Below are 24,417 nucleotides of genomic sequence, written 5' to 3'. Positions count from 1 at the left end.
TAAAGAGTTAACATCTTTATTGACTTAAGGCAGTCATAACTCCAAGAATATAAATATGAAATTCTTAGTCCCATTTTGTAATCAACACTGTTAGAAATTAAGAATAAATGCTGCCTGTTCAAAACCATTGTGGAAACAACTTGGTCATGTGGAAAATAAATGTAGGCATCTATGAACATAGCCATGCATGTGGTGTATTAGAGATGAACTATTAATCAGTGTCTAGGTTTATAGAATATTGTATTTCTCTTCCTGCTACTGAATGAAGCCACTAAAATAGCTGATTATGTTTATATTCCGAAAGAAGACATTTACAGATGATAATAGTTTCCTTCATGAAGTGACGCCTATCTGTATGTGTTGTCTTTTGCAGCAAAGTCGTTCTCGGGTCTATGCTATTTAGCATGACATTACAGAGTGAGCCTCCCATAGAAATAATAGCTCCAGGAGTCTGGGATACAAGTCAGCCATCCCCAGTGACCCTACAGGTAAGTGCCAGGCTATGAGATTAAAGTACACATAGCAAATACTGGTTGATAAGTAGCTTGTTGTTAATTATAGAAACAATTTTCTTCTAGGATCACACATTTTAATAGTCTTCTCTTCCTCCGGCCACTGAGATTTATAAAATCTTCACAGCTTTTATTTTGCATTCAGTACTCTCAAAGTACTTTTATTCCAGCTTGCATAATAGCAATTTCAAACTATTCTCCATCTGACACAATCATGAAGGAAAGGAATGGATGGAGTGCTGCCATCAATGTACTCATTATGTGCATTCATTTTTTTCATTGTCTAAAAGCAGTCATTGGTATATATTAAGTTGGTACCTTACTCACACCTGCCTCTGCACTGGGTCATGTTCCTTAAAATCTCTCCTATTGTACGTTTCCTAAATGACTAGCAATTAGCTGAGTAGTGGAAGAGAAACTGCAAACGAAATCCATCTATTATACTTTCGTTTTTTTCTTAAAGTCTCTCTACTTTCTGTGATTTATGATCATGAATGAAAAGTGGTTAATGATTCCAGGCTTTGGTTCCTACTGCTGAGAGCTTCTTACTTGTTCATGATTATAAATTATCATACTAGTCAGATACCTGAATGGCCACTCCCTTACATAGAAATGCAGGGAATATGGATTTGCCAGCTCTATAGGGAAAATTTGGAATTGCCGTCTGGCCAGCACTCTCTAGAAAAGTACTTCTCAACCTTGACAGTACTGACATTTTAGACCAGTTAATTCTTTGTTGTGAGGGCTGTTCCGTGTATTGTGGGATCTATAGCAGCATCTTTGGCTTCTACCCACCAGAAGCCAGTAGCACCTCCCTAGTTCTGACAGTCAAATATGCCTCCAGGTATTAGCAAATGTTGCGGGGAGGAGTTGGGATAAAATTACCCTCAGGAGAGGATCGCTGCTCTAGAGGAAGCTAACAGAGTCTCTAGGCTCTTAAGTTTCCAGGTTTGAAGTGAAGAATATGAGAGACAAAGTTTAGCAAGATGAACAACAAGATGTTAAAAACAAAAGATGAAAATAATACTAAGAAAAAAATGTGCCTTCCAATCTGAAGGAGGGAGGATATCCCCATCAGATGGTAGCCAAAGATCCACTTCTAACCTGCAGGCACAAGGATAAAAAATAGTCGTTGAGGTGTGATCTTGGCACAATCACAGACGCTCAACGTGATAGCATACTGATCAGCAAATGTTCCGTTGTAACAGGACAACTACCTTTCTTTTAGAAGATGAATGTGTTTTTTCTCAGACCATTTCTTGCCAGATATAAACCACCTCAGCTTAACAAAAAAATATCTCCCAAGTGATCATTGCTAGAACTTTGTCAATATAAATTCATGATTATCAGGATCTTTATTAGTGGCAGTGATGTGTGTGGGAGAAGTAAGAGGGACTATCAGATAAGACTCTCCTTGATTCTTCTCAGATGAGGGGAAAGCTGCTTTAGGAAAATAGATGCTGGTAAGTGGAATCTGAAGAAAAGTTTCAAGTATTTAACAGCAGCATGGATTTCCAATTAAACATCTGGAGCCATAACTGAATGTATCTTACAGAAGCTGGCGGGGGGTGAAGGGGCATGTAAATATTCAACAGTGTGTGAAAAAGTCAGATCATTTTATTTTTACGAAATGTAATTTCAAATAGTATAGACATAAAGGAAAACATATCAGGATATTTTTACTTGGTGATGAAATATACAAAATACAATGAGTTATTAAGGTATTAGAGTTAAAACCCTTAATAACCAGTATCATTCTAATTATCTACAGCTAAATTTAGAGCAGAATTTTTTTAACCTAAATATTATGAGATGGTGAGAAAATTAGAAGCAAGTTCTGAAACCACTGTTTGAGTGAAGGAGTCAATCTGAGTCTCGGAGAAAAATACATTAGGCCTAGAGTTAGGAAATCTGGATTCTAGTCTTAACTCTTTAACAAAAAACTTCCTGACTGTGAACAAGTCATCTAATCTTTCATTTTCTCCTCTAAGCAATGAAAAGATTATACTATCCCTGTCCAAGTGGTTTCAGCTCTGTACTTTTTGACTGTCTATTTATTTTGAAATAAGTAGACCTGCATTCTGGTCCTGTCTATAAATCGGAACTACAGAGCCAGTGCAAAACTATTTCATTGCTTATATACTTGCAAAACAGGTCTTTACCAGAGAAGATTTCACTTTCATGTCTACACAAAATGGCTCAATGACTCTCATGAAGCAGACTGACATAAACTCTTTTTTTCCCAAGTGAATACATTAAAGTAATATAATTACTATCTATAATTTTGATCATTTAATAATAGAGATACATTTTCACTCCAAAATGTAGAAAGGTTATAATTTCAACATCAAGTAAAAACATAACATATTGAACTTTAAAAAAATCCATCTATTATTATTTTTCTCACTTTTCCTCAAACATTACAGATTACTAATTTATGCCAATTTTATAAATAATTGAGGATTTGCTAAATACTATGTATATTTAAATATCATGTCCAAACCCTAATAATTTTTAAAACTTATTTTTAAATAATACATAGCACATGAAATGTAGGATTTTTCTTTTGTTTTCTACAAATCTAACATGGACATTATTAAATTAGTAATGTACTTTTGAGTCATTCAGTATGTGGCAAACCATTTCTTTATTTCAGATTGACTTTCCAGCTACCAAGTGGGAGTATATGAAACTTGATTCTGAAGAAAATTTAAGTAATTTTGAAGAACCACTGAAAGAGTGTTTAAAACACATTGCCAGACTTTCACAGAAGCAGTCTCCCTTACTGTGAGTGACCCAGGTCTTGTGAGTGAATGCTGCCTGCTAGTTATGATACCATCAATCATATTGGGAGTAGTCATAACTTTAAAGAGTAAACTTTCCCTCTCACATAACTCTTTTCATTTCCTAAAGTCATACCTGTGGAATAATTAATTATGTTTAGGAGCTAAATTAGTAATTTTGTATGTTTCTTTTTTTTAAAAAAAATTAAATTTATTGGGGTGACATTGGTTAATAAAATTTTATAGGTTTCAAGTATACAATTCAATCACATGTCACATGTATATTGCATTGCATGTTCCTGCCCAAAGTCAAATCTCCTCATATTTTTAACTCCCTTTACCTTTATCTACCTCCCCTCTCCCCCCTTTCCCTCTGGTAACCACTAAATTGTTGTCTGTGTCTACAAGTTTTTGTTTGTCTTGTTCGTTTGTTGCTTTCAGTTTTATATCCAACATATGAAAGAAATTATATGGTCCTCAGCTTTTTCTATCTGACTTATTTCACTTAGCATGATAATCTTGAGATCCATCCATGTTGTCACAAATGGCAGTATTTCATCTTTTCTTATAGCTGAGTAATATTCCATTGTATATATATACCAGGTCTTCTTTATCCAATCATCTATTGTAGGCACTTTGGTTGTTTCCATGTCTTGGTCACTGTGAATAATGCTGCAATGTGTTTTGTTTTAGTTTCTTTTCCTGAAGTATTAAACAACTTTAACTTTAATCACAGGAAAATAAAAATATTAGAAATCATTCAGTTCGAATAATAAAGCAGAGTGACTAGATATATATCAGCACTTAACAGGGATAAACCATTGCTTGACCATCCTTTGAGTGGATATAAAGTCGTTTTAGTAAACAGAAAAAAGCAAAATTTAATTATCTAGAAGATTTTAAAAGTACAGAAATAAATCATGTTTTAATAGCATGACTGTAGTAACTAAAGAGTGCTTTAATTTTGTCCAGCAGTAATTCTCTGAATAAAACCAAAACCCCAGAAAGAACTATAAGAGAATTAATGGTGTTTGTACTTACTTCTTGGCAATATCTAAGCCACAGCTGATTGTGCTCATTAATAACATGCCAAAAGCATAAAGCTAAGAAAGGAACTGTTTATAAAAATACTGTAATAAGATTTATAACATGATAAGACATTTTATTCCAAGAATGAGAAATCATTTAAAATTTTTAAACAAGGGAGTCTTGAGATCTGAATAAATTTTTTAAGTGATCCCTTTGATCACAAGTTGAAGAATGGATTGGAAAGGAAGAGTGGAAGCAAGCAATACAGCAAGGATGTTAGTGTAATATTTAAGGCAAGAAGTCATGGTCGCAAGAACTAGAGTGATGGCAGTGGACATTGGAAGAAATGGCTAGATTTGAGAGGCATATTTTAGCAGTTGAGAAGACATGACTTGATGATAAATAGTGATTAGGGGATAAGCCACTTGAGAAACCAGGGACTCAGTTAAGTCAATGGAGAATCCAAGGTTTGAATTGATCAAAGCAGGTGCTGAGTCACTTTCCAGTGGAAGAATAAGTTCGGGCTATTTAAAGAGAGATAGTGAGTATGATCAAGAGTTCTATTTTGGGTAATCTTATTATTGCCCTGCTCTCTAATTTCAACTTGTATTGCTCTTTTCCTCGTTCCCTTCAAGCCAGTGATATCAGTCTCCTTCATATATTTCAAATATATTTCTCCCATATCAAGAGCTTCTTATTTGGCGTTCACTTCTACCTGAAGTACTCCTTCCCCAGTTCTTCACATGACTGGATTGTCTCATTCTGTAGGTTTTTACTTAAATGTGATCTTCTCAAAGATATACTGATTAACTCAACCACATGGATAATTTTCATAATATTATACTGAGTGAAATAAGCCAAATATTAATATAGAGTGCAAGAAATCATAACAGTGTTTGCCTCTGGTGGCATGAGAAAACTATTTTATATCTTGATAAGATTGTGGCTTTTACCCTACATGTGAATTTGTCAAAATGTTTAAACCAAATCTGTGCATTTCTTTTTATGTAAATTATGCTTCAATAAAATAAATTGATAGGAAAAAAAATATTCGCTATTGAGGGACAAAAAATTTAATCAGAATAAAGTAATTTGTTTTAGTAATTTAGCAAAATTTGTTTTGAGATTTTTTTCTTCTGCGAATTTTCTGGTGAAAAAGGTAGTGACAAACAGGAAAGGAGCCCAGACATACCTTTGAAATGATCTATAATCCAATTATTTCATTTTGCAGATGAAGATGGCTTTAAAATAAATTGTAGAGTATCACTGACTTTTAAAATTTTTAATATTTCTCATTGCCATTGTTGGGAGTTTTAGCTAATTTGAGCTGAACAGCAAAGTATCAGTTCAGAGAAGACAGTGTTCAAGAGCTGTCATTGTCATGTGAAAAATGCTTTTCTTTAGTTGAATGCCTCTGCAGGAGTGTGAGCAACACATGATAAACTGTCAGTGAGTCAATAGCTTTAGTTATAGATTTAGATCTTCTGTCCATAAACTTGGACTTTTAATGCATTTTAAATCCAAATTTCCAGTGAACTCTGAGAACGCAAAGCCAGAATCCAGGGATGAACTGAAATCTTTGTTTTTGAGATTTAGAGCAAAGAATTTTCTGAACTCTGATAAAACTTGAAGTGAGGGAATTTATCTTTAAAATACGCCATTTCTTCACAGGCCCACTTGGGTCTAAGTTAATTTGTAAAGAAAGTAAGAGAGTAAATGCTTGCTTACCTCCTTCTAAGTAGTATATGTTGCAGGATTCAGATAAATTTGGTTTGCCCTGAAGGAGACAGAGCTTTTGCCAACCAAAATGACATTTTTTAAAAAAGTAACAAGTTTAACAGGTAGGAAAAATAAATGTGAATTATCTGAAGGAAATTTTTCTGTTTTCTTTTTTAATTTTTAATTTTTAAAATTTTTTTCTATAAAAGAATAAAGTTAGGGGAAAATAAGCTCATGAAATAACCTATCAAACTGTTCCAAGAAGATAAAGGACTTTTTAAAAAGTAAAGTAAAATAAAATTTAAAAACTAGGGTAAGATTTTATATTGTGTGTTTATGGCAACATTTGTTAGTGTAGAGAACTCCAATAAATTACAGTTTCCAATCTGGTTTTGCAGACTCTCTGAGGAGAAGAGAAGATACTTATGGTTTTATCGTTTCTACTGCAATAATGAAAACTGCTCCCTTCCTTTGGTGCTGGGTAGTGCCCCTGGATGGGATGAAAAAACTATTTCAGAAATACACATCATTTTGAGAAGATGGAAATTTTCTCACCCTTTGGAGGCACTTGGACTTTTAACTTCTAGGTAAGAATTACATAACAATTATGATATTACTGATGAGAAAAATTTGTTTGAAGAGAAAAACATATGGAACTATATGATTAATTTAGTAGAATTTCTATTTGTTTCCAGTTTCAATAGCTATTGATATTAAATTTAGGTAAATGTAAACTAGAAATACAAACTTTAAACAAATGTAAGCTATAATTAACTGTGTCTGCCATACTAAACTTGAAGTTCAATTAATAGTTATAGTTTCTTAAATAAAAAGTCTATTGTTCTTAAAGAAATAACAAAAGAACATGAACTATGGAAAAATAAAATTCTCTACTCTCAAAAGAAAAAAGTTCCTTAAAAATTGAACCATATCCTTTAGTATTGAAATGTGCAAAGTGTGGTAAAATAACTTGCTTTTATAGTAGGTGTACAATTAATATATCAATGATAATTATAAGAATAAAAGAGAGAAAGAACTACCCCTTATATATTTTCTAGATATTTCCTCAGGAAAATGCATGGGTGTGGGAGATTAAGGGTGGGTTAATGATGTCTTCTATTTACAGAAAAGCATAAGGGAACAAGTGTGGCAGTTGGCTCTGGTTTGGGGAAGCAGCTCTTCCTTGGCTTCTATTTCATATTCAAAGCCAAGAAAAGAGACATTTTAAAACCGTCTTGATAGCATCAGCTCACTGATGCCATGAAGAAAGTCTGTAATCTCTAGAGTTAAAGATCTGTGGAACCCAGTTCTATTCTGAATTCTCTCTGAAGGTTCTGATGGAAGAGAAAAGTAGGAAAGAGAGTGACACAAAGGGCTTTCAAACTGATTTATTTAGGTTTATTTTAAAATTATAAATTTATAAAACTTCTGGTGTGGAAAAAGAGGGCAAAGTGTTTTCTTACTATTTATAAGAGTTGCTAGCTTCCTTTCAGTCTTCAAAGCTCCAATTTTCTTAGGATTCTATATTTTTTCATGCCTCTCACATTGAAGATTCTCTTCAGTTTCATGGTGTCTTCCATTAATTAATGTGTGGTCAGATGCCCACTGTTCCTTGATAGATGACAGATAAATAGGTGGTGTATGGTTGGATAGATAGATGATAGATAAACAATAAATAAAGACGAAAGAGGGAGAGAGCGAAAGGAAAGGAAAGGAAAGGAAAGGAAAGGAAAGGAAAGGAAAGGAAAGGAAAGGAAAGGAAAGGAAAGGAAAGGAAAGGAAAGGAAAGGAAAGGAAAGGAAAGGAAAGGAAAGAAAGAAAGGAAGAGAAATAAAAAATGTTATTTTGTTAGTTTAGCTGAGAGCTTTTTCCTTTTTTGTAAGGCTTCTTCTGTAGATCCTAGAATTGACCACTTCTACCTAGTACAGTGCTCTATTACACTATAAATTACATTTTGTTGCAGTGTGTTTACATGTAACATGTGAAAAATGTAATTTAGCTCACATTAGACTGAGAGCTACTGAAGGCAAAATAGATCATCTTAGTATTTCTGTTTCCCAAGGGCTTAATAATACTTGGGACGTAGTAATTATTTAGTATTGAATGAATCACTTTAACTTTTAAATTATGTTATTTGAGGGAATCATCTATTATCTTTATGATCTCCATGGCCTTGTACAGTTGAATGAATTAATAAGAGAATGATATGGTAAGAAAATCAATTACAATTGATTGGTTGCATTGAGATCAATCACAGTTCACGCTCGTGTTTCAAGACCATTCTGGAAAAGACAGGTTCTTATTTCTATTTAATCACCTTTCCTGATTTAGATATATAAAAAAAAGCCAAAATCTGCAAATATTTTTTTTTACTAAATTCTAATTACTTAGTTTTTTCTCCCTTTTATTCTAATTACTTTTCGTTCAAGTAAGACTTAAAATATTAACCTAATTATTATTTTGTCATTCCTGAACCGATTATTTAATAGAAAGTTTGTTCAAATGTTAACAATTCATAGATTAAGAGAAAAATTCGGCAAACCATGTATCTGATAAGGGACTTGTATCAGAATATATAAATACAGTTACGACTCAACAACAAAAGGTAAATAACCCATTTTTTAACTGGTCAAAGGATCTGAATAGACATTTCCTCAAAGAGAGTAGTTAGCTGTTCAATAAACACATTAAAAGGTGTTTGATATCATTAACCACTATAGGAACACAAATGAAAATCACAATGGGATACCAATTCATATTCAATAGGATGGCTGTAGTCAAAGAGACAAATAATAATAAGTTTTGGCAGGAATGTAAAATGGAAATGTAAAATGGTGCAGCCACTTTGGGAAACAACTTGTCAGTTCCTTAAACATTAAACACTGAGTTACCATAATGACTCGACAATTCCACACTTAGGTATATACCCAAGATAAATGAAAAGTATTTCCATTCAAACACTCATATATTAATTTTCATAGCACCATTATTCATAGTAGCCAAAAAGTAGAAACAACCCAAATGGCCATCAGATAATGAATGGATAAACAAAATGTGGTCTATCCACCCAATGTAATATTATGCGATAATAAAAGAATTGAATACTAATACATATTACAATACAAATGAACTTTGAAAATATGCTAAGTGAAAGAAGCCATTCACAAAAGACCACATATTGTATGATTCCATTTATAAGAAATGTCCTGAATAGGCAAATCTATAGAGACAGAAAGATTAGTGGTTGCCTAGGGCTAGGGGTGGTTGGGGGAAAATGGGAAATGATTGCTAATGGATATGAGGTTTCTTTTTGTGGTTATGGTTGCACAACTCTGAGAACATACTAAAACCCATCGAATTGTACACTTTGAATGAATTGTATGGCATTTGAATTATATCTCAACAAAGCTATTAAAAATTTTTAAAGACTAATTGTGAAGGTGGAAACTATGAATCTCTGTAATATCTCTAAAGCACAATTTTCTTAGGGGACAACTTTCTAAAGTTTCTAAAACATCAACTGGAAAGATTTTTTTTTTCAATTTATTATTGTTTTCTTAAGATGTACTTTGTTCTATTTAAAAGACATTTAAATGTGTCAACTAATTTTTTTCCATAAAGTTCATGAAATATTTCATTTAAAAAATCTTTATCTGAATAAAGCTTGTAATACTGCTCAGTTTTCTTTCTTATAAATTAAGATTCTCTGGATAGACTTCAATATTCTCTAACCTCTGACAATGAAGCATAATTCTGCTTATAGTGAGCTGTCTCTTCCTAACAGATGTCGAAAATCTATTTAAGCCACTTACTATTTTAAGTATAAAAATGTAATTTTTGCTTAGCGCTCTTTAATACCTTCTCTTTTAAATATCCACAATAATCCTATGAGATAAATACTGTTATTATTCCAATTTTACCTACGAGGAAGTTGAGGCTGACAGGGGTTAAGTTGCCCAACGTGACACTAGTAAATAGAAGAGCTAGAGTTCAATCCAGAGAGTCAGAGCTTGTGATCTTAACCACTGTGCTTTAGAGCCTTCCTACATAGATTCTCTAGGCTATTTCCATGTTAAGCATGTAAATAAAATTATCCTAAATAGTTTTATTATGGTAAATAGCAGTACTTAACTAATTCACCATGCTTGGATGTTTCTACTTTACTGTGTAATTTTTTTTTTCTGAATAATCAGACATTTAGAGGTTATAGGGACAAGTTTCAAAGTGCAGTGCCATTTATTAAGTGTCACTCAGAGAACTTAGTAGAAACTCGATTTATTTGCACATTGGACGGTTTTTTATCATTGCACCAAAGAAGATCACTGAAAAGGTTGGAGTATTTCCATTTTATTCATCCTATGACTCCCCACTCTCAGTTTAAGTGAACTATTAAAAAACTTGAGGACAAGCTGTTTCCAGAAATGAACCTTTCAACCTCTCTAAATTCAAAGAGAACAAACAGTATGTGCTCGTTAAGTGAGTTGTTAGAGTGAGTTCTTCAGAGATCTGTATTTTAACAGATCTGTATTTTTTTTTTCAATGGTTTAACCTCTTGAGAACTTGTGTGCTCCATTTTTAGCTTGGAGAATTTTTACTATTGCTGTTTACTTAATCCTGTCTAAAGATGCACCTCCTCCCTTTAGTTTATTTTTGGCAAGAGACATGTTGAGATTTAATTTACCTATTGTGGGCCAGAAGGGTGTTAATATTTCCACTACTGAATGCCAACAATATGCTCACCCGGTACTAATACTTCCATTAGAGAAGACGGTGCTGTCACAGTATCAGAGAGGAAGGGCTAAGGTCTGTGGTTCTTGGCAGATAGTTGATATTTTCTTGAACCCTGATGCACAGGCGCAACTATTCAATTGCTAATAACAAGCAGAAATTACCCAAGGAATTATAAAGCAGTTCAAGAAAAGAATTCATTTAAAAATAGCAACTGAATTGGCACCAGAGGATTACATCAGAAACTTAAATAAAAATTTGACAAAGTACCAGAACTTGCCATCCCACATGATGTAAAATTATTGTTTTGCTGGAAGAAAAGCAATATTTAACAGGCAGTGCCTTAGCTTCCAAAATCTGTTTCCTTGGGAAAATGTTTCACAAAAATGTTTGCCCAAACCACTGTACTCTTTATTTTGCAGATTAATTTATAAAAAGCCATTCTTTACTGGCATTGTAAATAGGTAGAATGGAATATGGAAAAGCAAAATAATTATGAATTCCACATTTGACTAAATAATTAAGTGATCAATGATTATGTATCTTTTCCAGAGAAATTGGCTGGTTAGAGAAGGAAAAGCAATTGTAATAGGTCATGCCAGTACCTTTTCATTGTAATGATCCAGTGGACAAGTTGAACTTGAAGCCTCTTCTCAATGAATTATGGAGACAGAAAGGTAGTCATTGTGACTCTAAAAAGCATAAAAACATAGAGAACAGACTTAAGCTAGATATTACTACACCATATAATCTATACTGTAATCAAAATATTAACTGCGATATGTGCCCAGAGGAGAGGCAAATTCGTTCAGAGAACATAAAGTAAGCTTTAAGAAGGAATTAAATTTTAAGTTGAAATAGTCATAGACATTTTCAGTGGAGAAGAAAGAGAATGGCATTCTAGGAAGAAAGAGCAGTTAAGGAAGTTCGAAGAATAGTGAGTAATTTAATATCATATTAGAAGGGAACTGTACTGGGAGACAAGGCTTAGATTGTTTGGGGCCTCATAATGGATTTGTTACTTCAGCCCATTAAGAGCAAGAGTTATACAATCAGAATTATATTATACAAGGGTAATTCTGGCATCAGCGTGAAGAATGGACTTTAAAAAGAGGAGAATGAGAGCAAGAATGTTAGATAGATATCAGGTATTGAAACAGTCTATTTGAAAAATGATCTGGGCCTTATCTAAGCATTAGTAAAGATCCAGCAGGTCTGAGAAACATTTCAGAGGAAAATGAAAACAAGAGAGATAAGGAAGACTTCGAGTTTTCTGATTTGAATAAATAATAGATAATTCCATCATTGACCAAGACAAGAGTTATAGAAGAAACAGCAAATTTGGGTAGTCTAAGATAGAGAGTTCTGTTTTGGATATGTTGCGTTTTTTAAATCTATGGGACACAGGGGAAGATGGCCAGTATGTAGCTGTAAACAAACCTGAAGCCTAGTAGAAAAACCAAAACTTGAAAAACAATATACAAGTTATTGTCTTGAAGGCAGTAATTGAAGCCACAGAAGCAGAGGTACTGTGTTTATATATGTAGAGGAAATACAGAAAGGGGCTAATGATGAACCTCTGGAGAGTAACAATATTTTAAGGTCGGTACAGAGCAAGGAAAGTTGGAAAAGCAACTTTTTAGAAGAGACTCAGAAAAGTTTGGTGTTTTAGAATTCATAAAAAAATTCCAAAGTCATTAGAGAAATATTAAATAGAGTTAGGTCTAAAACAGATCAATGGATTTGAATATAGGACAGTCACTGATGATGTTGGTGAGAGCAATTTTAATAGTGAAGTTTGATTCCATACTTCAAAGTATTGTGGAGGAAATGGAGAGAAATAAATTGTACCCATTGGGATAGGATTTATGGTAAAGGCAAGACTGCTAAAGTTGGTGAACATCAGAAAAAGATTTCGAGGTTTGGGGTTTATATGTTTGTTTAAATAAAAAGTTTCAAGCATGCTTACAAATTATAAAGAAGGATGCAAGAAGGGAAAATCAGAAAACGGAAGAGTGGGCGAAATGGCAAAATTAGATGATACCAAAAGCCAATAGCCTGGAACAAAAGTGTAAATAGGAATTTTATCCAAGGAAAGAAAGAGTAACTTCTTCCTCTCAGGTTGAAGGTAAGAAAAAAATACGAATACAATTATAGATGAGTACGGATATGGAAGAAATAATGTGGCAGTTTCAATATTCTCCATGAAGGAAGAGTCAAGGTAATATACTACAAATGAAGAATGTGGAACTGTATAAGCTCAAAGAAATATATCTTGCCTCTGTGCACTTTTAAAGAGTTTCTGGAATTGCTTGCAAATTTTACAATTGACAAATAAGCTTTGAAATCAAACATATCTGGTTCTGCTATTTATTACAGGAATAACCTTGGCCAAATTTCCTTATCTGTAAAATGAGAATAATAGCATTATGTATCCTATAGGATAAAGTACTTATGAGAGTGTTCAATAAATGTTGCCAATCATCTTTATCATTATCATCTTCATTGTAACTATGATTTTAAGAGAGTTCAGAGTTTTCAGATTCTTTCAATGCCAAATTGCAAATACAATAAATTCGTGGGAATGATTTCATTCTATTAAGCCTAAATACTTAAATTCACTTGTCAAAATGTATATAATAAAAGAGTTTGCATTTTAATATTAAATAGTTTACAATGGAATAATGACCTACAGCTTACAATATGTTATATGATTTGACCTATAACCATCTTCTTTAAAATTATTACCAGCATCTACAATTTCCCTCATTTTACTGATCCCTATTTTATAGATGAAGAAACTGAAGCCCAAATTGTCCATTCATTTACTCAACACATATTTATTGATGGCCTGTTCACGCTAGGCACTTCCTTACACCCTGAAGCTAGCATATTAAGCAAAACTGTATTCTACCTTCATGGAGTTGTAGTCCCCTGGAGGTGGGGAGAAATAGGCCACTACCAAATTATAAATTAAAACAATGGGTGTTATAACAACTCTGAATGAAAGGTACATGGTTCTATAATAATATATAACAAAGGAACCAAACCTATTCTTCGAAGTGGGGAAAATCTTCCCAGAGGAGGTTATGTTTGAGTTCAGATCCAAAGATGAGTGAGAATGTATTAATTGAAAGGGAAGAATAAAAGAAGAGCTTTCTGGGAAGAGAAAATCTATGAAAAGATCCTAGGAAAGGAACTGGATTTAAGAAACTGGAAGAGAGCCAGTGTGCCTGAAGTCCAGGGAAGGAGTTTGTGATGTAAGATGCTTGACATGTTACGTGAAACTAGAAGACCATGTCAAGGACTGCTAAACAATACCATATGAAGCAACTTGGTCTTTATTTTAGTAGCAATGAGAAGGCATAAATAATTCTAAATGAGAGAACACATTTTCGTATAAAAATCACTCTGGTTTCTGAGTGAAGTATGGATTTGGTGAAGGAAGCAAAAGAAGATGAGGAAGACCAGTTATGAAATTATGAAAGTAGTTCAAGTGTCAGAGAATGGCAGTCAGCCTTACAAAATGGTAGTGGTAATGATATGAAATGAACCGAATCAGAATACTTAGGATAAAGCGACAGACTCGAAGGGTGAGGGGCAGTGAAAAAGAAGGGTTTCAAGAATTACTTCTAAGTTTCTGCCTTATGTAAGTAGGTACATAATGGAAACATTCACTAAGGTGGAATACACTGAGTGACTGACAGATTACAGAGGAACCCTGTAGGTCAGCCTGGGGTATGTTAGCTCTGAGGTGTTCTCGAGATGGCTGAACTTACAGATCTGGTGGTAGTTCAAGGGAGAAATATATGCCAGAGACCTTAATCTGGAAATCATCCACAGAAGGATGATAATTAAGTCAAGGATACACACACACACACACACACACACACACACACACACACACACACACACACACACACATTTTGCTTAGAAACAAAGAGCGTAAAATACAAAGAGCCTTCATATTTAGACTAAAAGTCCCTTATTCTTTTTCAGCACATTATGCTGCTTTCCCATGTAATGTTTAATGCATCAAAACATAAAATCTCTATCTAAATGTTTCTTTCAATATGCCATTCGCTTTATGTATTTCTTTCTTAAACTAGTCTATAAGTAAAATCAAAGTATAATCATATAGGAGGAATAAAATCAATACTACTCCCTAATTAATGCTGACTCCGTAGTTAATTCCCAATTTCTATATGCAAATCTGTAAACTATCAGAAAATATCTCTGTACAGTTTCTATGTCTCCTTGAGTCTGATTCATTCTTATTCCTTTCGGTTCATCACTGAGTCAATTCCCCGGGCCAACTTGGCAAATTATACTGATCACTCTGATGTATCTCTATTGAACCACTTAGAATACAGTAAAATAAATAATAATACACCTCAGCTAGTCTTGTGGATTGTAAGCATATAGGAAAATATCTAGTTAGAAGACCAAAAGGCCTTGCGTAGAAAGCCTATTGGCTAGTATTCTGAATATTTGGTTCTAATTTTCATGCCACCAACAAATGGCCTTGGGTGAACTGAGTTTCAGTTTCTTCATTTGTATAATTAGATTGAGCCAGATCTCCAGATTTCCTTGAGTTCTAATATTCTGTAATCATGTGAAAATCCTTGAAGGAACATGAATTATTCAGTAGACAGAGGTTTACAAGTATCCTAAAAAAAACTTATTCATCACTTTTTCTAGAAAAAAAATGTGTCACAAGAGATCTTTTTAGTACTAGAAAAATAGCAAAGATATTCATATTGACATTTTTCTTTCAAGCCGATGTAGAGTGTATCATCAGACTCAAGGCCTGTTGGAGAAATAGTCTGCACTTCTGGTAGTTTTCTAATTTTAACCTGACATTGGGGCTTTTAACTGTGAATAGCCAAATGGCATTCTGCATGAATTCTTACTATGTATTCTGAAGTCTGACATTTCTGTTATACTTATATTTAATCTCAGATTGCTTTGCTTTTCAGTTTACTCAAAGTTGCTTTTTTTTAAAGGTCAATACTTGTTACATTGCATTTGGCTTCCAACCATCATTTCAAAAGTTATTTGAGTAAGATATTGACCCTATATCATTTTTCAAACTAGAAAAAGAATTAAAAAAGAAAAAAAACTGTGATATGGGGGAAAAATAAGAAAAGATTACAAATTACAAAATAACAAGTCAAATGGAAGAAGTTGAGAGATGTATTTTTCTGATGAAATTTCACTTCACAACTCCAATGGCCCTGTTGAAGTTTGTTTGAGTTCTTTGCGATATTTCTATTGCCCTCTGAGATGAGAGGAATTGTAAATGTTTAAAGGAAGAGAAGAGGAATGACAATTCCAAATCCGAATGCCAGATGACTTGAAAGCCAATTTGTTGCTCAGAGAAGATACAGATTGATGTACTACTGTCTTAGTAACAGGCCACAGGTGCTGATTCCTTAATTGACGACCCAACAATTACACATGCCAGAACAATGTTGTAAACCAAAGGGTCTCAAAGTAAGCTCTGCAGTCCCCAATATGCTTACAGTGGTACCACAAGGTCAAAATTATTTCCATAATAATTCTAAGATGTCATTTGCCTTTGTCACACTCATTCACTCGTGAGTATAGAGTGGAGTTTTCCAGAGGGTGTATAGTTTGTGATATTTCAGCAGATTTAATGCAGAAATAGATAGGAGAATCCAGCTATCTTCCATTAAGCTAGACATTGAAGAGATTGGCAAAAATGTAACATAATATCGCTCTTTTCACTGAGTGCTTTTTTGTTGTTGAAAATACAGATATTTTTAATAGAAATATATTGTTTATGTTAACACATAATGAGTTTATTAATATAATTTAAGATAAATCAATAACTATTGCTTTAATGTCCTGGCTTTGTTTTTAACATCATGGTAATTATTAACAGATATAACCTATATAAATAAAAACTCTTTGGAAAAGTCCATTATTTTTGAGTGTAAAAGGGTCTCCTGAGACCAAAAATAGGAGAATCTCTGCTGTACAGCAAACCCTAACTATTGGTCAGTTTCTGTCTCCAACTTGAGCCAATGAGTTTAACTAAAAATTTAATACTCTTCCTTTTCTACCCAGGTAAGTATTACCGTCCCAACTTAATCCTCTGTTTGACCCTAATCTTTGTGTTTACTCTAAATTATTGACAAAATATAGAGCTGATAGCCCACTGAAGTTCCTTTGAAAAGGTTTACCTTGAAATTGTTTAATTTTACTTAATTTTTTCAGCTTTTGAGTTTTTTAGCTACATAACTTAGAGTCCTTTTATCAATTTTTACAATCCTAATCTTCAAGGAGTACTTTTTCCTTTTGTCTCAATATCCTCATTGGACAATGGATCTTGTACAGTTTTTAAGTAATTCCTTGATGATCATTATATAGAGTTATATTAAGTTAGCTTTGGTATCATGTCCTTTTACAGATCCCAAAGACTCAATTGTTAGCTCAATTCTCAGGCAACTAAACCCTGAATATATAGAATCACTGCCCACAAAACTCATACAAAACTGAACAGTAAGCCACAATGATGTTTTCATTTTGACCACAATTATTTCTTGCACCCCTATTCGGACATGCTTAAAAAGCTGAACTAGGTAACATAAAATTTCTTAAATGAACAATTAAAAATAATGACTAACTTCAAAGAACTGATTATTTCACTTGGACTTATTAAGCCTAATTAAAAATCATTTTCATAATAAATAAAAATTTCTTTCACCTTGCATAATCTTCTCTCCAACAAGTAATGGAATTTTACTGACTTTGTATTATTTTAATCTATCAAACCAGATAAATCTTTTTATCTGCAAATAGTCTACTTTCTGATTGACTGTAAGGACATTTTTTTATAAATGTAAATAAATGAAGACCTAGTTGATATTGGCCTTATGAATCTTCTAACAATACTTTTTTTTCTTCCCCAGACTCAAGGTGCAATGCCCATGCCTAGAGTAATTACAGTAACAAGGTTAGGTGAATCACAAAGACTGGCTCCTGGTTTATAAGCAGGAATTATATGTATTTTTCAAGTAAATCGGGTCATTGGAAAGTACAATTACCTGGCTTACGGAAAATTCAATATAGGTTGCAGTGCCTCCATTACATATGACATTTCAGTCTGTAAATATCACACTGCAGTCAGAGAACAAATATGAGGAGCCCTCACCTCATTGAGGAACAAGTTACTGAGCATGAAATGCCAACAGCTATATCCCAAAATAATGTTTAAATAGATTCAGAAAACATCACAGGGAAGACATGTCAGGATTTGTGGAACATATTTGTCCACTGATCTAGGGCTGAGTTCAGGGCCCTGAAAAGGTATTAAGCATACGTTCTCCAGAGGCAGAGATCCCTATTTGAGCCTAGCATGTCAAAAGAATATACTAAGTCAACTTAAAAATATAATTCTTATTCTTTTACACAACGATGTGCTCTCTTAAAAGGACATATGCTTTGGAGCTATTTTTTAATGGTAATAAATTTCCAATTAATATATTTTCATAATTAGTTGAATGGCATTTTTTAATTATCTTCTGTTAGTGGATAAACTTTCATAAAAGTTTGAAAACCTTAAAAACTAAGGTTAAAGAAGAAAACTATAGTCATCTATGAACCTTCTATTCAGATATTTGGTATTAATATTTTGATCCTTCACATTTTATTTTAAAGCCTGTGAAGAAATATACACATATTTTAATGGTGTTATACTGCATAAATTTTTCATAATGTTTTTATATCATTAAATATTCATTTAACGTTTTTAATGATTGCATATGTTCTGTCACATGGTCATTGCATAATTAACTTTTTATTTTTAGACATTTCTATCATTGCCAGTTTTGCTTACATACATATTTCCTCACGCACATCTTGATTATTTTCTTAGGATAAATTCCCAAAAGCCAAATTGTTAGACAAGGAATAAGCACATTTTAAAGATTTTTTAAATTCATGTTGCTAAATATTGCCAGCAATGTATGAAAAAGCCCATTTCCCAGGAACTCCACCACTGCCAGCATCTCTTTTAATGTGGCCAACTCTTCCTAAAATAGTCAAATGCAAGTTATATTTGGATGTGCTTTAATGTTGTTAGGCCTTAGTCACATCTCAGGATGTTATGTGGTTAGTTTCTTAGCAATTTCTCTTCCAATTTCTTGCTTAGCTTCAAGCGACAGTAGTGAATAAAAGAGGCATCCCTTTTTATTACGGTGCAAAAACATTCTTTCCAGCATTTGCACATATTAATACAAATAGAGCATTATTCTTTTGAATTCTACTATTGATATTATGAGTTTTTTTGTTTTCCGATTCCTGAAGGAGTCTGAAAAAAATACATTCTTCTTTTCCATTGCCTTCAGATTTGTTTTTCTCTTACCATTTTCACTGAGAGGGTAAAAAAACTGAAATTTACATGAGTGGTATTTATGGAATTAAACCTATGCTACCTATGTAAATTATCTCAGAGCACAGCAAAAAAAATTAATGGGCTTCATAACATGATTTCTTTATTATTATCATCATAGTGAATGCATTTTTATTAATTATATAACATGTATGGGGTATAGTACTAAATCTCAGGAATTAAAAAAAGAAGAAGATGGAATGGTCCTTAATCTCAGTTGATTTAGTCACTAGTAGTTGATGAAAAATGACACATATATAAAAAGATAAATCCTAATGCACGAAACCAAATCCTAATTGACCGGAGGAGTCAATGCCCTTGGAGTTCAGAGAGTGATTACTAAAAATTGGGATAGCTACCTTAAGAGTATTTGCTCCCCATTTTGAAGGAGGACTAGAACTTTAAGACAGAGGAGAGTGTTCCAAGTGGAGGTTACAGTGCTCACAAAGGTGAGAATGCACATAGCATTTTCAGAGTGATAACATACGAAATGAGCCAGTACACTTTATTCAATATTACAGTAGTAGAAAAATCTGAAGTGTTCAGCTGACCTTGAAGATCCAGGTTGGCCTAAAAGAGGTCCATTGGAAATAGAAAACCATTCGATATTTTGTGAGAAATGAACTTACAAATAATTTAGGAAATTTTATAAGGTACTACCATGAAAAATGTTTGTACCAGCATGAGATATTTATGACCTGGACTCAAGAGTTGCAGAAGAAATTGAAAACAAGCATGATGCTAGAGCCATTAGAATAGAAAAGTCAACAGAATATGGCAACTAATTCATTATAAGGATAAGAGACTATTAGAAATTCTAAGAATTTTTATTGAACTGTGCTTGCACTAAGGATTCATTAATGAAGGAGCCTGCCCTCAACTGTGTACCTAATAGAGTGCCATAGAGAAGGGTGTGATAAACTCTACAAGGACTACTAAGTGGCTAGAACAGCTTCACAGGTATATTGATGCTTGAGCTTTCACTCAAGGAATTTACAATTGGGAGAGGGAGAACTGTAATGCCAAAGATAAAAAAGGGGGAAGATAAAACTCAAAGTTTTAGACCTACCTGATTGGAGAAAGATGGTAACACAGACTACAAAATAAAAGTCAGGCAGTAGAGATGTTTTAGGTGGAAATAGAATTCAGTTTGGACATTCTTCAAACAAATATGTAGAATGTGCCCACCAATCTGGAGGCACTGGGTACATAACCATGAACGAAACAAATAAAAATGTTCTGCTTTCATTGAATTTATATTTTAGTATTTGGAAATAAATACATAATTAGAGGTATAGTATTCACCAAAGAGTTTTGTTTTATTGTGATGTTTGTTTTCTATTTTTCTTTCTTTGTTGTCATTCATAACAATAAGACAAAATAGGTACACAAGAAAGCATAGATGTCCAGTATCTGACTTAAGTCTTCACTTCAAAATGTGCCAAGTGACTATTCCCTTTAAAACTTCAGACTGTCCTCAAACTAACCTTGATGTCTGCAAGCTTCAGACAAATGGTTTAGTAATTGAGAGCAATAAATTAGAGTTGATCACATTTAGTTAAGAGAAAATAAAGTCCGTGTTCTAAAAGCAAGCTGACCTTCCAGTTTTGCATTTTTATTGCACCTTTTCTGTTCTCCATCTGTTTGATGCTATGCTAGATCTTCTGACCTTTGTGGTACTTCATGAGATGTGTCTGGACTACAGTTCTTACTAGGTATCATTACTAGAGTGTTCAAAAAGAGAAAATTATTGGAAAAGTATCTGCAGATCAGAAATAAGAGTTTGAGTGACTACCCTTGGAAGTGAAATTCTTGTTGCAATTAAAATGGTCAGTTTAAATGAAGAAAAAAATATGTAACCTGTTTAAGCATTACATTTCAAACTCTCCTTAACTGCCATTAAGGAGAGTTGAGAGATATTAATACCATTTTTTTCTTTACATTGTAGCTGCATAGTATTCATTTCACCCTTCAGTAACCTGATATGCTGAGAAGAGACTGAATATTAAAGACTTATAAGCTTTTTGACCTCCATACTATTGGGAGCCAGTCTTCAGAACTCACCTGACTGCGAGAAAAGCATTCAGTTAGCTCCCATAAAAAATAATTTTGGGGTTTTGTTTATTTGTTTATTCATTTCTCTGTTTTCCAGAGTTGCTGTAAGTAGTCCTTCAAGTTTTAAATTACGCATATTAATTTTTCATGAACATTTATTTATTTAAAATTAGCTGTTCTAATCAGAACCCTAGTTATATATTTAATCATATCAAAGTAATATATCAAAATCATGTCAAAGCAGTATGGTGCCAAAAGTTATCTCTAGGCACGTCCAGGAGTTTGGACATAAATGAATCTAATTCTTCTGATGGAGCAAGATGATGTCAACCTGAGATGCCCATAAACTATCTTTGGAATAGGGTTTCGAATGCTAAATACCTCCATAAATTTAGTTCAATAACAAACATTTATTAAATGTCTAATGGGTGCTAAATCTTAACAGGCATATGCAATCCAAAAATGAATAAGGCACAGTTTTTCTCAAGAATTTATACTCTAGTAAAATATAGCCTAGTAAAAAATTAAATTATTTTTGTTTATTTATTATAAGATACTTTAGATTTCTGATTTTTATTATGATCTGGCCAAAACTCATTTAAACATATTCTATCCCAATTTTAATCATATAAACCATCAGGTCTCCATTTGGTGAAAATTTACTTAATAAATGCATGGCTAAATTATAAGCAAAAATTTTCATACTATTTTAGAAAGTATGTTAGCTATCCCATAATTTACATTTTATAGACAAGAAAGCTGGCAGAGACCTGACTTAAACTCAAGTTTCCAAAACCTAGTTAAAAGGATTATCAACTGTAATCCACGTGAAAATATAGAATATGGAAACACAATTATTATTTGGTGCCAGTGATCCTGTTAATTAATTGTAAGATTATTATTTTATTTTATGCACTGAGGTTAGAACTCATTCTCTGTTATCTTGACATTTATCTTGCTTTATGTCATATCATGATCAGTTTAATAGATATATCTACTTCTTATTAGTTTTCCAGATCAAGAAATTCGTAAAGTGGCAGTTCAACAATTAGACAATCTCCTGAATGATGAACTGCTGGAATATCTCCCACAGCTGGTTCAGGTAAGAACAGCAGAATTGCTAAAGGATTCCAGGATTTTAGCTAATAATTCTCTTTAAAAAGTTCCCAGTGAATCAATGATAGACTGCTTAAAGTGATATTGCAATTTGGCCAGCCAAGGGGCTAAATTATAGCTCATGTATCAACATTGGTAATGCAGACATTCTCTGGCCAAAATTGGTACAGTTATAACAAAAGGTATATAAAAGTCAAAAAGGAAATAAAAAAAAAAAAAAAAACTTCATTTATTAATTAGAACTGGGAAAAAATTAGGAATGCTGTGATGAAATCTTTTTACTTGAAAATGTAAAATGATAAAAAAAATTAACCAGAAAAATGTTATGCAGAAAATAGTCTTTTGTTGGCAGCTCCTTATAATTTATATTTCTTGCCTTTCCCTTAGAGTATTGTAATACTGAATATAAATCTTATAAAAATAGTTTTATATGATAGTACCCAAATTCTTTCACCAGATAATGCATTTTAGTGATATCAAATATCACAATGTTGGAGTAATTTTTTAAAACAACATGAATTTATCTAGCAATATAAATAAATAAAACTGATTTAGTCTGAATATTTTGAAATATAAACAATTAATGTTTTACAATTGACCATGTAAATGAATGAAAATCCAAACTACAAATGATATTTCTTTTTGCCAAGTTGACTATACACTGAGTGCTAAATTAGTCTAAAATCATGGTCTTTATGTTTTTTTGGCTTTTTAAAAGATTTATTTAACTCAGGTATTTTCTTATCTCAAAAGTCAGTTAGTAGTTATATGCTCTTTTAAATGCCAGGTGCCTCAGTTTTTGAATATCTAAGACAAAAAAACTCTAAGATTAATGGGAAAAACCTCTATTGTTAGAGTGGAATATCATATTATTTTGCAAACAATATGCACTTTTCTGAAGGCTTCCTAGTAAGCTGGTTTTGAAATAGCTGTGCCATATAGCTACTTATATCAATCCTTATAGTTGTTACTTACTTAGATTTGCCAGGATAGTGTAGTGAAAATAAAGGTTAATCCAACCTATAGTAATACTATTCATCTTATGGCCCCTCAGTATGGGCAGCATGTTATATCTAATACAACTCAAAAAAGTAGTCTTCTATAAAAGTTTATAAAGATTAAACACATCTGAAAGCCCTAATCTGAATCAACACACTTGACATTAGAATTATCACTGAGAGTCATACACCTAGAGATTCAGTCTTTTAAGACAAGCTGTGCACAGAATTCAACATAGGAAGTACATGGAGGTAAAGTTAGGTAAAGTTGCAACTACCCCCTAATTAAAAATAAATAATGAAAAATATTTTGAGATGGAAAGAATGCATAATGTGACTATACAATAAATAAAAGCCGGGAAGAATTTTTAAAACTTTTGTTGTGGAGTTTGCCCTGAAACTTCCAAGCTCTACCTGATATTAAAACTTTTCAAGACAAAAAAATCCTGCCCTGTTGATTATTTTCTGGAAGCATGTTATTTTGTTGTGTGATCTTGTCAGAAGTATGCAGGCTATATTAACGCAATAAAAAAAGGACTCTATGACCATAATAAAAACAGAAGATATGGTTCATAGCTAGGAATTAATTTTAAGACACAGACCCAGAAGTTACTGCAAGCCGGAGGTCATAACCATGCAGGTAGGTTCAAAGAACAGAGTTGATAATTATGCAATGTGCACCCGAAAAATTGCCTATATCCTAGGTGGTGAGGTAGGATTTAGGGGAAAATTGTATCAGTAGAGAAAGTGATGTAGGGAATTTGGAAGCAAGGAAGGCAATTCAAGATCAATGAGTAATCATTGGGTTCAAGAAGATATAATGAGGAAATCTAAGGATAAAGCTAAAAACAGAAGCATGAAAGTAAATTGTGAGACATTCCTCCTACTCATATGCTCATAGGATATGAGGGTATAAACACAACCCATGACCTAGTCAGGCCAGTGTTAGCAAGGGAAAGAAGGCCATAACTACAGTATAAGACAACATATATCACAGCCTTCGTACATTCAGAGAGCTACAAGAATTTATGCAAATTTTCCAAAATCATCTTTAGCAC

At 33.0% G+C, this 24,417-nt stretch overlaps 1 protein-coding gene across 1 annotated transcript in view; it reads left to right on the top strand.

The window, feature by feature from the left end:
- The window catches only part of PIK3C2G (phosphatidylinositol-4-phosphate 3-kinase catalytic subunit type 2 gamma), a 270,689-nt gene that overhangs the window by 89,719 nt on the left and 156,553 nt on the right, over nucleotides 1–24,417 (top strand). Inside the window, exons 16-19 of the mRNA XM_016124109.2 lie at nucleotides 374–488; nucleotides 3,169–3,299; nucleotides 6,442–6,630; nucleotides 22,254–22,347. Of these exons, the coding sequence (XP_015979595.2) occupies nucleotides 374–488; nucleotides 3,169–3,299; nucleotides 6,442–6,630; nucleotides 22,254–22,347 (529 nt within the window). The remainder of the gene's footprint in view (nucleotides 1–373; nucleotides 489–3,168; nucleotides 3,300–6,441; nucleotides 6,631–22,253; nucleotides 22,348–24,417) is intronic.

This window comes from Rousettus aegyptiacus, unplaced genomic scaffold (assembly GCF_014176215.1).
Source record: "Rousettus aegyptiacus isolate mRouAeg1 unplaced genomic scaffold, mRouAeg1.p scaffold_m13_p_2, whole genome shotgun sequence".
Taxonomy (NCBI): domain Eukaryota; kingdom Metazoa; phylum Chordata; class Mammalia; order Chiroptera; family Pteropodidae; genus Rousettus; species Rousettus aegyptiacus.
This window is presented reverse-complemented; position numbering and strand designations above follow the sequence as displayed.